General features: G+C 35.4%; 1 protein-coding gene across 1 annotated transcript; it reads right to left on the bottom strand.

Annotated features, from left to right (window-relative positions):
• Nucleotides 1-388: 388 nt before the first annotated feature.
• On the bottom strand, nt 389-8,646 carry LOC120069120 (peroxisomal ATPase PEX6). Its single transcript, XM_039020807.2, has 16 exons — nt 8,019-8,646; nt 7,071-7,700; nt 6,740-6,983; nt 6,387-6,528; nt 5,817-6,000; nt 5,456-5,638; nt 4,191-4,472; nt 3,905-3,976; nt 3,489-3,575; nt 3,266-3,388; nt 3,018-3,128; nt 2,893-2,931; nt 2,662-2,783; nt 2,447-2,591; nt 2,192-2,269; nt 389-706 (listed from the first exon to the last, which is right to left on the bottom strand). The coding sequence occupies exons 1-16, from the start codon at nt 8,298-8,300 to the stop codon at nt 617-619; spliced, it is 2,814 nt and encodes a 937-aa protein (XP_038876735.1). The 5' UTR covers nt 8,301-8,646; the 3' UTR covers nt 389-616.
• Nucleotides 8,647-15,589: the final 6,943 nt, after the last annotated feature.

Genomic DNA, 15,589 nt, shown 5'->3' with positions numbered 1-15,589 from the left:
AAAAAAAAAAAAAAAAAAAAAAAAAAAAACGACTACTAAAATTGGAAAGACCAAAATAATTATATATCAACTAAATGGAAGTTGCATATAACTTATCTTACCTAACCCAGACAATTTGGCCTAGCTTATTTTGATTATTTATCAATTGATCATTTTTTAAAAAAGATTTATAACTTATCCGACCTATACTTGTCAATTTTTTAGATTATACTTGTCATTTTAAAGACCACGATTATTTTAATTAAAATTCTAAATTTATCTCAAAGAAACGTTTTTGATTGGTTTGTAACTTTTAATGTACACTCTTTTAGGAATTTTCTCCTTAAAAAAACTTCATACACCATTTAATGAAATATACCTTCAAAATAATAACTTAACTACAACAAAATTTGAATAAGAAATTAAATCACCTCATTTTCCAACTAACTTTTACAAAAAAATATAATATTTGTACTTAAAATAATTATTAAAAAGAAAAACACCAACCCTTATTTACAGCAAAAATCCAACTCATCATTGGCCAATGAAAAGGATATTGAACATACAAGAAAGAGATTCATTTTCAATAATTGGCTCATAATTTTAATTTATTTAGAAGCAAAACTAAATTCATACATTATTTTGAAGCTCCTTCAAAATGATCTCGCAGCTGCTCATATTTTTTTAGCTCAGCCATTGACAACGAGGGAGAGAGTTCTTTTAAGACCTGAGAATAAACAGAAGACATTAAAATAACATTTTGGGTAATAAAAAGCTCTTATTATATATAGAACTATAATTTCAAATGGCAAAGATTAATAAGAAAAATGAACCTTCGGCCATGGAATAGGTTTGCATAATTCAAGATTAAAAAATTGAACTTGGGTTTGATAATCCTCTAGCCCACCAAAACCAAAGTTACATTAACTTGAATTTATGAAATTAGGGTGTTTAAAAAACCTGACAACTCGAATAGCCCAAACTACCCAACCCTTAATCTATAAGAGTTGGGTTGGATCAATTTTGTTCTTGGGTTAGGATGGGTTGGGTTAGAATTTTTCTATTTTAATTGGATTGGATCTCAGGTTGGCTAAAAAAAAATCGGGGTAACCCAACCCAACCCAAATTTCATATATATTAAACTATATATATATATATATATAGTTTAAAGTTTTACTATTTTTCTTTTTAAAATTGTTATGATGTTTATCTTTGTTTAAAATTTGTAATAAATATCATAGATATTTGATATTTAACATTTGAATTTTATGAGATTTTATTTATTAGCTATGTATTGTAGATAAATTTACATATTTTAAATTAATAAGAAAAAAATAAGTTATAATCCAACCCAATGAAAGATAAAACCTATCTTTCACTTTACATACTAAATTCTACAAATCATAAACATAAAAACCATACATGGTTATCCACAACTTATGTTTCAATAACTTGTTCTTTAACGGAATGTAGGCTTCTCAAAGCCATGAACCAAACATCTAAAAATTTTCAGCCTCAACAAAATGAAGAAAAACACAGCTAATTAATCAGATCAAGAAATAGCCAGTTTTAAGCACAGAATGGAAATTAGCCATAAATCTTTACCAAGACCCTAACCCTCACTTCTTCTAAGGGGCAGTTCATTCTTTCAATACACGAGGGAAGTTTAAGCAAACATCAAGAAAAACTTTCGTACCAAAATTGGTCTTATTAGATACAAGGTTCTATCTAAAGTTGATGTTTGTTGAATCCTTCAAAGGAATTTTTATCTCCTCCTTTGTCTGAACATTTTTTTTAAAGAGTTGCGATAAGAGATTGAAGATCTTTTTGCAAGGGGTGTGTGTGTGTGTGTGGGTGTTTTCCCCTCTTTTTCCCCTCCTCGAGTGAGAAACAAAACGAAAGGTATAAATCAAAAGAGAACATAGCTTAAAGGTCATCCGTCTAAGGGGTGCGGGGTCCTAAGCCTAAACCGAGGATTTGACAAAGAAGAATCATATAGGTGCCTTTTCATGCCATTTGGATTGGGAGGAACAATCATATTTTCAAAGCAACATTTTGAGGTTATATATATATGTTTGTAAAAAGAATGTTGTTTTAGATATTGGTGTAACTTAACTTTAATTCATCAGGATAATTATTTTTTTTCGTACTGGAGAAGATGAGGACGAAAAGCAGCCTATTGATATATAAATGAAGAAACATAGTGAAGTACCTCAACAAAATCATCATATTCAACTATAACAGCATCATCTTGGTCATCGATAGAAGAACTTGAATCTGAACTTATAACCTTGAAGAACGCAGCAAAAAGTAAAATAATAAGCATATTTTCCAAATAACTACTCAATGATGAATCAGACGAGCAATATACTATTGACCAAAAGGATAAAGGATTACACTCCCAAATGTGAGGTTGAACTCAAACAACCTCAACAATTGCAGTCTCTAAACAAGCACCAAGACTGACCTTACGCTTGGCAGCATGGAACCAAGCATCAGCACATAAGGCATACATGTCTGCACCGGTGAAGTTTGGAGGGCATTTTTTGGCGATAGACAGAAGAGAAATGTTCTCATGCAATTTAAATTTCCGAGTGAGTGCTTTAAGAACTCTGGAAAAGACAACCAAATTAAATATTGAACAGAGATCAAGTTTATTCATACGCATGAATTTAAACTAACCGTTCCCTATAAGATGCCTCAGAGTTCACTCCAACATATAGCAACTTATCAAACCGACCAGGACGCAGAAGTGCAGGGTCAATCAGATCTGGTCTATTACTTGCTCCAATGATAAAGAGATCCTATCAAAGCATAATGGTACAAATCTGAGTAAAGATTCTTCTAATATAGAGCTTTCATTAAAGAATTGAAATAATACAAAATTATGAAGGTACAAATCAATCAAGGTACCTGGCTAGAATCGTTAAGGCCATCAATCTCTGCAAGCATCTACAACCAAAAAAAAGTCATCATGCTAGGAAACCCTCAACTACCAAATGCAGGTTAGTCTCCCAAATCCATAATCAATTTAGCACCTGAGAAACTACTCTGTCCATAACACCCCCAGAATCTCCGGATACCCCTCGAGCAGGAGCAAGAGAATCAAGTTCATCAAAAAAGATAACACATGGGCGTGCAGACCTAGCCTGCAAGATATATGTACAAATTACAAAATTGGGTGAGATAATATGCTCCAAATGTTGAGCAGCAATATAACAGAAGAGTACTATTTCCCTTTTTTCCTCTCTGGAGAATATTTAGTAGAACATGAAGAATAGCTAACCTTCTGGAAAATGTCTCTAACGTTTTTCTCTGACTCTCCAATATACATGTTGATTAGTTCGGGTCCCTTGACACTCAGGAAGTTTAAAGAACATTCGGTAGCAACAGCTTTGGCCAGAAGAGTCTAAAGAAAAAGAGAAACAAAACTATGCAAGTAAATTGGTGTCTTTACAGGAATAAAGAAAAAAAAAATGAAATCACTGTTACAACTGACAGACAAGTACCTTTCCAGTCCCAGGAGGACCATACAAAAGAACACCAGAGCGTTTGCGCAAACCTGACGAAAACAGATCCTTGTGTAACAGAGGTAACTGTTCAAATGCAACAGAATTGATCAGAACAAGTAAACAACATAGTTGACACGATGCATAGTTTGAATAGCACTTATGAAACAAGATATATCCACAGCACAATGGCCAGATGTGATAATTCACAAGTAATCTTCAGTCAATAGTCCCAGCAACATGTAATTATCCTGGCCTGAAGCGAGTTCACGCAAGGACATACTATATACATGTATATTTACAGCAGGATGCAAAAGTTGCATGCTAAATAATTAAGCATGCATTAATTATTAAGAGAAATACTATAAATATCAATATAAATTAGTCTTTAGGTCACAGAAACCAAAATGTCCCACCTGAACTGTATCCATAATTGATTTCTTCACGTCTTCAAGTCCCCCAACATCTTCCCATTTCACATTTGGAACCTGTAAAATAATAATGTCTCAGTAACAACTTCTTTTTTTCTTTCTTTTTCTTTTTTTTTTCCTCCCTTTTTCCCCTTTTTAATTTTTTAATACATTCAGTGATTAATTACGCAAGAGAAGGCAAAAGCATGAACTTTTTATTACAATTCAGGAACCAGTCGTAGGGAAACAAGTCATACTCCAATATGTAAAGCAACAAACTCCTTTAGTTTACCTTTGGAGCTCCCAATGCTGACGCATTTCTTTTTTTGGACCGATCCAATGAGGAGTTGAAATCTTCTTTTTCCATTATAAGAGGCTTTTCTTCACTGGATTTATCAGTAAGTACTTGTGATCTAAGTCGACTCTCTAATGTCTCGTTCTCATCTTTATTAGTCTGGGAATTGACCTTGGTCAACAAGTTTGCACCCGCATCAGCTATCAAAGCATGCAGATCCCTTGGCATAAAGCCAGATGTCTGTGTAGCAACATCCTTTATGAAATCCTCCACGTTAGTCTGCAAGAAGCATTACCTGACAAATTAAAATAAGTGGTTGACATGAAAGGATCATGAATCAAATATAATATTAGAATCAGGTACAGCTTTTCACACGAATCACCCAGTTTCAGAGTTTATTGAATAGATAGCATATCACCTTGATAGTGTTCTCACCAATTACTGAATGGGGTTCAATAATTATTGAATCATCAAATGACAAGAAGCCAAGTTCCCAACACATTGGTTGGATTTGTTTATATTTGTACCACTGAATGTAGAAGTGTTTATTTAACATGTAGTTTACATTTTTCATTATTGGAATAAAATAATGGGTATCATATTTCGTTCATTATGACTCAGTATCTTATTGACCAAGTTCAATAATCAGTCATATTCGTAAAAGCTAAAACAATTTCTATTTTAATGATAGTAGCTCTACATTTTAATATTTGCTATAATTTCTACTAAACAAACGATTAAATTGTTGATATAATTAAACTTACCATAACCCACCACTTGAGCTTTTTGGTCAATCGGTGATTTAACATAGTATCAAAGCAGGAGATTATTCCTTCCCAAATTAATATTTATTTCCACTTGTTGGGTCTTTTACAGAATTTTAAGCCCACAAGTGAGGGAGAGTGTTAAATTGTTGATATAATTAAATTTACCATAACCCACCAACTTAAACTTTTGGGTCAATTAGAGTTTAACACAAATCAATGGACAGAATGCAAATCAAGTGTTGTAGAATGGGGAAGCGGAGCTAGCCATGTTCTATAAATCTTGCATAATTTGTGTACATAGAAATTTAGACTCATATTTAACCCATGTTCCCTGTATTCTTATATGGATAGCCCAATACAATGAATATTACTCCACATTAACAATGCATCCCAATTTATGAGAGCATGAAGGCAGGAACCAATTATTTGTCTACACTAGAGTGCAACTGATTTAAGAAGTTTTAATATAATAATGGAGAAGGGTTAATTTCATACTCCGGGAAGAAGTTCAGGAACGCCATGCAGGCACTGGGATAGAATTTCAACCCTCTGTTCTTCAGTCAACGGACCCATTTTTAATTCATGACTGAAGCAACGCCTAATAGAAATTGGTAGACCTTCACAACTTTCAGCAGCTGCAACTAAAAGTAGTGGATGCCTAAAGGCCTTGCTTTTCTCCTGAAATAGCATAAAAACAGCATCGCTGTGAGCATCAATGAAAGAGAATAAGGATTGAAATTAACATGTAGTTTCTCCTCGTATATTAAAATATGAATGAAAAAGATTTAGACCTTTGGATTCTGCATGTTTGCAGAACAAGATCTTGAAACAAGAATACAAAAGAAGAGTTGCTTACAAAATTATTGTTTCCTTCTCCTGAGTAATGTGCATCTTCCTCATCAGAAACTGGCTCGGTGAATTCCTTTATAACTGAAGCAACTTCAGTAGGGATGCCGAGTTGATCATTGGGTGAGCCTTCATTAGAACCCAAATTCCGGAAAACGTCAAAGTGGCGAAGAAGAAGTATTGTTGGTGAGTATCTGGTGAAATACAATCACATAACTCGTGAGGAACAGGAAGATGCCAAGTATTTTATAGTATAGGACCCTACAAAATATGGATATCACAGATAACTACTATGACTACGCTGGCATACTAAGCTAAGCTTCCGATATGGAAGATCATAGATTCTAAGGAGAAGAAAGGACTGGAGAGGATCACTAAACATTGTTGATTTTGCGACCTCATCTTAGGAGCACCTTATCTAATTCTACCTTAATCGTATTCCATTATTAAAAGCAGCAACTAAATCAAAGTCACATCCATCACCTGGCTTAAATTGTCAATGTGTTAAACCACAGTTAAAATTTTACTTCTAAAATAGTAATCTCAATATGCAATCACTGTAACATGTTCAATGCTTCACCTTTGAGCCATGTTAAAAGCTTGGGCTAAAGCAGCAGGTGCTCTTTTTTCACTCAAAGCCATAATATCATGGCAGCTTAACTCAACTACATGAAGGCCCAATCTTTGAGCAACATATCTAATCACCATCCTCTTTCCACACCCTGAAACAGTGAAGAAGATGAGTCATGCAGGAGACATGAATAAACATAAAAATCAAATAATAAAAAATAATATTTTGCATTTGGTTCAATCTGCTCAACTATGATCTGTCATATTTCATTAGTCAACAGTGCTTAAATTTATTCGATCCTTGAATGGGTCAAAAAGATGAGTAATGAAAAAGTTGATGCATTCTGATAATCAATAATAGACCTGCCATGCCATATAATAGAACGCTAATTCTATATCTTGATGAAAGAGGAGATGGACAAAGAGGTGGTGTAAGTATGGATGCCAAAAGCTTCACTGTGTTTGCCTGTACAGGTGCAAGCCTTCTTGGTAAACCAACCAACAGATCGGGAGGGACAGCAGAATGAACACTGCCTCCAAGCACAAGAGCAGTTTGAGTACGACTTATACAAAGAACAGGTTCTTCTGATGGCTCCATTCCCACAACCTGAAAATTCAGCTTCCACATTGTAAGAAGGTTGCAGATGATAACATTCCCTGCACATTAAAGTGTACATAATATAAAGATGTCCACCTTAAAATAGATGATATCATCACTTCTTTCCCTCATGCTTTTGTTGCACCTAATGCAAAATGGGGATCTGCAATTCTGCTTTACTCGAACACTGAAAATATCACCTCTAGCTAGATACCTTTCTACTTCAAAATAATTCTGTAGTGCAGAATCAATTACTTCCTGACGATTTTCAGCTTCAATAGATGATTTCCCATTTAGAGATTCAAGGATACCACATGTTGGCACTTTGACAAAAGAAACCCTCAAGTGTGATGCATATTGTGGCAACTTAACCAGAGGTTTCAATCCTACTTTAATAACGGAAGGAATGGTCCCTTCTCCAGACGTCGAATCGCCAACTTTAGCTTGAAAATATGATGCTAAAGTTTCTTGTCCTTTGTTTACTAGGCTTCCTAAGCATGACAAATGGAAGTCAAGGTTGAACGCCAGAAGGGGAGACAGATAGGCAGTGCCAGAATCCACTGGTTGTTGATCCTTTTGAGGGAAATTAAAAGAAGGAAAAACAAGCATAACATGATGAGAAGAAGATTGTTTGCCGTCAGAAGTGCATTCACTGGTGCATGGAGGCTCTAGAACAACTGCCTGAGCAATTCTCTGCCTATTAGATTCGAGATTCTTCACAAGAACCTTGAAAGGAAACCAACGAAATAAGTAACCGTTACTGGATTTCGAAATATTCAAAGAAATTCCATAAACGAAAGAAAATTCCCACTGAACAACTTTTATGGCTATAGATAGGAAACCGATTGCAGAAGTTCGAGAATGAATAAAAGTCTAAACTACTACAACTTCAATACACGAGTCTTTAGCTAGCCAAAACAACTGAAATCCATGAAAGTGAACATAAAAAAATGACAGATTATGCTCAGTTGACAAGATTCCATAATACAATTCCACAAATTATAGAAAGACGCTTCAAATTAAGAGCCAAGTTAGTTGACATACCAAAGAGCCAGAAGTTATGGACAGTCTTTTCAGAACGGAATTCGAGACCCCAACCACGGCAGAGTCGTCGAAGGAAAACGACTTCTGAGGTGAATTTTCAATTCCATCGTCGTCGAATCGGAGAATACCAGTCTGCAACTGCAACTCAGGGGCCTCAGAATGGACGCAGAGCTTGTGTTCTCCGGCGACTGGGGCTTTTTCAGCGTGTGGCGAGGAGTTATGCAAGGAGCTGACGAAGGCTTTCGTTGAATTCAGAAACAGAGGTCTCCTCCTTTCCACCATTGATTCCGAAATCAAGAAAACCACCCAATAACTCTACGAATTCAGCTTCAACTTCAGCGTGCGATTGGCAGAATCATTACCCTTCGCTATGAAATGCGTGAAACAAAGTGGACGAAAACTTTATCGGCAGAAGCGCGAAAATCAATGTGAAATTCACTGAAAATTTCCCTCTTTGATGACCAGTTGGCCCAATACTGAGGTTCGTCTCACTTTCACGCACATCAGTAGAAAATCTTTTTCCTGTCATAGAACAATAACACGAGTGAATGTAGTTTGTTCTATCACTATTTATAGAGTTTTTGGTATGTGTAAGATTTCATCCCAACCTGTTTAGATAAGGAAAACTAATATCTTATAAGATATTATAAATTCTTATAAATAGAAAAATCTAAAAAATATTTACTTTCTATAGTAAAAAAATTCTAAAAATTTATGTTTTTGAAACTTTTTGTTATAAATAATAAATAATTTTAAATATTTTTTATATTTAGAAAGAAAAGATAAACATAGATCAAATCTATATGGGACTTGGGAGGGAAGCTTTTAATTTTCCTTTGTTACCTATTTTATATGATAGTTATAGGGTTATCTTAATAATTTGACATTTAAATCATTCCCCCACTCTATAGCAAAAAAATTCTAAAAATTTGTATTTTTGAAACTTTTTGCTATAAATTATAAATATTTTTAGATATTTTTTATATTTAGAAAGACCCCTTAAAGATAAACCTAGATCAAATCTATATGGGACTTGGGAGGGAAGCTTTTAATTTTCCTTTGTTATCTATTTTATATGATAGTGATGGAACACGAGACATACACAGCGGAATTAGGATCTAATTACACTCTAATTGCTTTTAATTAAAAGGAAACTAGCATGCAAATCAAGGGAAAAATAGTAAATTAATAGGACAAGATACAACCTTTGTAGCTCCCGAAAACCGCTTTTCCTCGCTGAATCTCAACCCGAACTATTCCGGACCATCACTAGAGTTGACCTACTATCCTCTAGACTCAGAACCGGATTGTGGGACCCAGTGGATGAAAAAAACGAAAGAGAGAAAGAGATGAAAAAAGAAATGGATTTTTCTTTTTGGTTTTTTGGTTTTCCTTTTTTCAGCCCAATTTTTAGAAAACAATTTTGCAAAATGTCAAAAGTTTTTTAATCCAAAATGACAAGCTCATATTTATAAAAAAGGGCCATGCAAAATTGCATGAAGTAACTTCATAAAAATCCAACACCTAGAATCACTCACTAAGTGGGTTTAATGTCTCCACTAAAAGCAATATCTAGTCCAAACTTTTGTTGGATCAAAAGTCAACTCTTTGACTTTTTACATCTTTGACCATTTCCATTATTTCCGAGCTTTCGAATATGAACGCATTCATATTCTTGATATTTAAATCATATTTAAATATTAAAGCTATATCTCTAAACTGTAAAACCGACCACTATATCATATATACTTGTTGGTTTCTCTCTCTTCACCTAATTCGAACAATTCGAATTATTCTATCATATTGTTCTAAGTTTATTCCATATGAGTTAGTAGGGGAACCAAATGGACCTATAGATCATGGGCTCCAACGATCCGAGATTAGCTGGCTAAACTCTTTAGACGGAGCTAATCAACATTTTAACTAACGGGTCATTCCACTATAGTCCCGTAGTTGCACTCCCCTCACTATAGATATATTTGTGTCCATTTGATATAACCATGATTAGTAAGCTAATCCTTCACAGGTTGTTCGTAATCTCGGCTGGGTCATAAAAACCGTTTTACCCCCAAGACTACATCTTGTTCCTTAAGTTCCACTAATCTTCTAATGAACAATTGATTTAAGGTCCAACCTATAGACCGAATCACTCTTGGGTCAAGGAGAGGGTGGGGCCCCTTGTTCAAGACCTGGATTCAGTACTAAAGGGAACAACCTATCTACTATCCCTATAACGGGTAGGATGAATTTCGTCTTGCACCCTATGTTCCCGGCTATCTACCTAATCTTACCCCTAAAATGGGAGGCTTATTAGGCCAGCGATATTGAGCTGCCCTCACCTATGCAGTTCTAAGGATAATTTCGAGTGAACAAGAGTTCATAGTTAGCTCAGGATTAAGATTAAGTTACCTAGGTCATCAATTAGAGCGTAAAAAGTGACTATTTCATGGTTTAGTCTTATGCAAACTCATTGCATAGGATGCCCTCACTCACATATCTCTATATGAACGATTCAAGATCACATCGTTTGTACTAACTACAAAGTGGGCCACATCCATAGTGTCCCCAGAATAAGGCGCCTAACATTATTCATATACTATAGACCGTTTTGGATATATATTTGAACTTGATCCACATTTATGTCACTACATAAAGTTAAAACTACATTAAATAGCCTCAGGACCTTAGTTTATTGGATTCAAGATTACAATTTCAATAACAACTTTATTGAAAAACAAAACAGAATCTTAATTTACAAACTACGAGTTTTAGGACATAAAATCCAACAAACTCCCACTTGGCTAAAACTCCTAGTGGAGTATCACAATGTTGAATTTAAGTGAGAAACATATGAGTACAATAAACACATGAATACAATAAACTAGGGCATATACCTAAAATTTCTCACAATAAACTAGGGCATATACCCAAAAGTTCTCCCACTTGTCCTAGTTTACAAACTTCGTAGAACTAGACTCTATAGGTGACCTTCAAACACTTTAGCCGTGAGGGCTTTTGCAAAAGGATCAGCAATGTTTTGCTTAGAAGATATCTGGGTTACTACAACGTCTCCACGATGTACAATCTCCCAGATCAGATGATATTTGCGCTCAATATGCTTGCTGCGCTTGTGGCTTCTTGGTTCTTTTGAATTTGCAACTGCACCACTATTATCCCAATATATGGTGATAGGCAGATGCATATTTGGAACGACTTCCAAATCTATCAAGAATTTCCTTAACCATACTGCTTCCTTTGCTGCTTAGCAAGCAGCTACGTATTCAACTTCCATTGTGGAGTCCACAATACAGTTTTTCTTCACACTTCTCCACACTACTGCTCCTCCATTTATAATGAACATTGATCCCGATGTAGACTTTCTTGCATCTTTATCAGTTTGAAAATCAGAGTCAGTGTATCCAGTAAGAATCAAATCCTTAGTACCATACACGAACATGTAGTTCCTCATTCTCCTAAGATACTTGAGGATATTCTTAACGGTAGTCCAATGATCATATCCAGGATTGGACTGATACCTACTGACTATCCCTACTGCGTAGCATATATCAGGTCTAGTACATAACATTGCATACATCAGGCTCCCTAATGCGGAAGCATAGGGAATGCGTCTCATATCCTCAACCTCTTGAGGTGTCTTAGGACATTGATCCTTCGACAAATGAATTCCATATTTGTAAGGTAATAGATCTCTTTTGGAATTCTGCATCTTATACCTAGACAACATTTTCTCTATATAAGTTGCTTGAGACATGGCTAGTGTTCTGTTCTTGCAGATCCGAATAATCTGAATCCCGAGAACATACTGCACATTTCCTAAATCTTTCATTTGGAACTGCGTTGCTAGCCATTTCTTGATGTCAGTTAGGTAATCTACTTCATTCCCAATGAGTAGAATATCGTCAACATATAAAACAACATATAAAACTAAGAACGCTATAGTAGAATTGACGATCTTCTTGTAAACACAAGGCTCGTCAACATTCTGTTCAAAGCCATAAGATTTGATCGCAGTATCAAATCTTATATTCCAAGATCTAGAAGCTTATTTCAACCCATAAATGGATTTCTGAAGCTTACAAACCTTTTGTTCTTCACCCTGTGCAATAAACCCCTTTGGTTGAGCCATATAGATACTCTCCTCAAGATCGCCGTTTAGAAAGGCTGTCTTGACATCCATCTGCCAAATTTCATAGTCATAAAAGGTGGCAATGGATAAGCGTATTCTAATCGACTTAAGCATGGCAACGGGAGAGAAAGTTTCTTCATAGTCCACTCCCTCTGTCTGGGTATAACCCTTTGCCACAAGTCGAGCCTTAAAAGTCTGTACTTTACCGGCTTGGTCTCGTTTTCTCTTGTAGATCCACTTACAATCAATTTGTTTTACATCATTTGGTTGATCTACAAGTTCCTAGAAAGAATTGAAGTACATAGACTCCATTTCGAGGTCCATGGCTTTGACCCACTGATCACGATCCACATCTTTTATCGCCTGTTTATAGGTCGATGGATCCTCTATGCCGTCATCAGGTATGACAACTTGTGTTTTTATTAAACCCAAGTAACGGTCAGGCTAATGAACAACCCTTCCACTACGTCGAGGCATTCTCAACTCTTGAGAAGGATGTGACTGACCAGATGTACTAGTTTTATCTACTACTTTAGTAGATGAATTAGCTCTATCTATAGCCTTTTTGGAAATTTCATTCAATACTAGTCTACTGCGAGGTTGATGACTTCTTATGTGGCCTTTCCTCTAAGAATGTGGCATTTGTCGATACAAATATCTTATTCTCTTAAGGATCATAAAATAGACCACCTTTTGTTTCTTTTGGATAACCTACAAATAGGCATAGTTTTGAACGACGTTCCAATTTTTTAGGATTTTGCACCAACATGTGTATCGGGCATCCCCAAATCCTAAAGTGACGTAAACTTCCTTTACGCCCTTTCCATAGCTCATAATGTGTTTCTGAAACACTTTTAGAGGGAACGTTATTCAAAATATAGACAGCAGTCTCTAATGCATGTCCCCAAAACGAATCAGGTAACTCAGCAAAGCTCATCATTGAGCGAACCATGTCCAACAAGGTTCTTTTTCTTCTTTCAGATACACCGTTTTGCTGAGGCATATTAGGTGCAAAGAGTTGTGACTTGATTCCGTGTTCTATCATATAGTCCTAGAATCTTAAGTCCATGTACTCCCCACCTCGATCTGATCATTGTGTCTTCATTGTTTTATCTAACTGGTTTTCAACCTTAGCCTTATATTCTTTAAACTTTTCAAAAGAATCAGACTTGTGATGCATTGGGTAAATATGACCATACCTTGAATAATCATCAATAAAACTGATGAAATATTCATACCCACCTCGAGCTTTGACATTCATCGGTCCACAGAGGTCCGAATGTACGAGCTCTAAGGGTATTGTGGCTCTGAGACCTTTTTTAGTAAAATATCTCTTAGTCATTTTTTCCTCAAGACAAGACTCACATGGAGGTAAAGAATTGTCTTCTAACTGATTTAGGAGTCCATTCTTAACCTATCTCTCAATCCTATTGAGATTTATGTGACCATGTCTTAAGTGCCATAGATAGGCATTTGAAGTAACTTTTTGTCTTTTAGTCTAAGTTTCGACTGTTCTAAACATCTCAGTATTTAAGACAAATTTTTCTTTAGTTGGTCTTAACTTATATAAGTTGTTTTCAAGTACAGCAGAACAAATTTGAATACCTTTTCTGAAAATGAACGCTTCATTAACTTCAAAAGATATTTTATACATTTGTTCCATAATACAAGCGATAGATTTTAAATTCCTTTTCATAAGAGGTGCATACAAAACATCTTTAACTATGATATATCTATCGTTGAAAAATAACTTCAATTCTCCTACTTCTTTGGCTAAGACATCCTCTCCTGTTCCAACCTTGAGGGTGATCTTGCCTTCTTCAAGCTTTTTCCAGGAACTAGTTTCCTGAATATAGAAGCAAATATGATTAGTGGCTCCTGAATCCAATATCCAGGTTGAGGTATCATCCTCCACTAAACATGTCTCAGCAACTAGTAAATCATATTTGCCTTGTGCTTCTTTCAAGGAAGGTGCCTGAGGACATTCCTCAGTTAAGACAAATCTCAGGTCATCTATACCAGTGTTGAATTCATATTGTTTTTCCATGTTGAGTAATTATCGCTGTTTAGTTTCTCGGAAGCTAAGAGTTGATCTAGAGAGCTAGTCATGCTGAAAAGAAAAACATATCCTTTTTAGTAAAAAACATTAATCTTTTAAATCAAATCAAATTTAGCAAAAAAAAAAAAAAAACTAATAATGTACCCATCATTATTATATTTTGCAACGATATTTCATTGGTTTAGAATAACCTCCACCGAGGGGTGATCGACTATTCCTCCGTTGTCCAAGACTATCTTGACTAGATACTATCACCAGAATAACTCTTATCCCTATAGTAACTCAGTTATCGCTACTTTGGTCAAGAATTTACTAACACTTAGTAATTCTCGTAAGTGTGACCCTCCATTTTCAGACCTCAAAGATCAGAATCATTATGCTCTCGAAGTTGGAAAGACAAGAATGAAAACGGACCTAAGAGACCCTATCTATTTCTAGAGTTCGTGGAGTTTCGAATCCTAGCCCTGCAATTGGTAAGGTCGCTCTAGGGCAGACAGGCAGGCACATTATAGGAATCTCACAGTGCGACCTAATGGAAGAGACCGTAGGATGTGTTGACACACTTCCTTCTCCCACTTCTATAAACAACTTCCCCTATTCACCTTGGTATTGACTCATGCAAACACTCTCCGAATGGAGTCCACTCCGAGGGCGGCCCAAAGCAAGCATGAATCTCACGGTGTGAAGTCTTAGGGACGCTGGAGCTAAAAGTACATTACTTCTCTCCAGCTGAGGTGTTCTAGACAATTAAGGTATAAAATACTTAGCATACATTTCATCTAACTAAACATGTCCTAAGTCTAGGTGATTCATTCAAGCATAACTTTTATACTAGATTTTTAACCTACGATGTCTAGGTGATAAACAAATTTTATTACCTCACACTGCTCATGCATGCTCATAAAACCGGTTTAACATAACTCAGGTGCCGACTCGATCACCAGGTAGTAGGTGTTCCGTGAACCGTCAACTTAAAAACCTTCAACATTAGTCATCTTATCTGACTTTTTGCCAAGATCTTGCTTGGTGAGTTTTCTTGTAACTTCGATTTACAAGATATCGACCTATTTTCTATGAAAAAAGGGATTGCTTGATGGTTAAGTTTAAGTGAGCATGCATCTTATCTTTGTTATAGATTTTAGAAGTCTAGCTTATTTTATAACAATTATAAAATAAATTATACCAATTATAACCCTAGAGCATTCATCTATAACATCCTTCGTTCAAACAAACATGGTATAATATAACACTTATATTAAAACTAAGCATGCATAATATATATTTTATAACACTTATAACATATAACACATGCATGTCACATGCTTTTTCTATGGTGGGGTTTTAAAACTATATAGGATACTATAT

The sequence above is a fragment of the Benincasa hispida genome, unplaced genomic scaffold, assembly GCF_027475165.1.
Source record: "Benincasa hispida cultivar pf3 unplaced genomic scaffold, pf3_genome.v1.1 HicScf289, whole genome shotgun sequence".
NCBI classification, from domain to species: domain Eukaryota; kingdom Viridiplantae; phylum Streptophyta; class Magnoliopsida; order Cucurbitales; family Cucurbitaceae; genus Benincasa; species Benincasa hispida.
The sequence above is the reverse complement of the archived record's forward strand: the minus strand, read 5'-3'. Positions and strand labels throughout refer to the sequence as shown.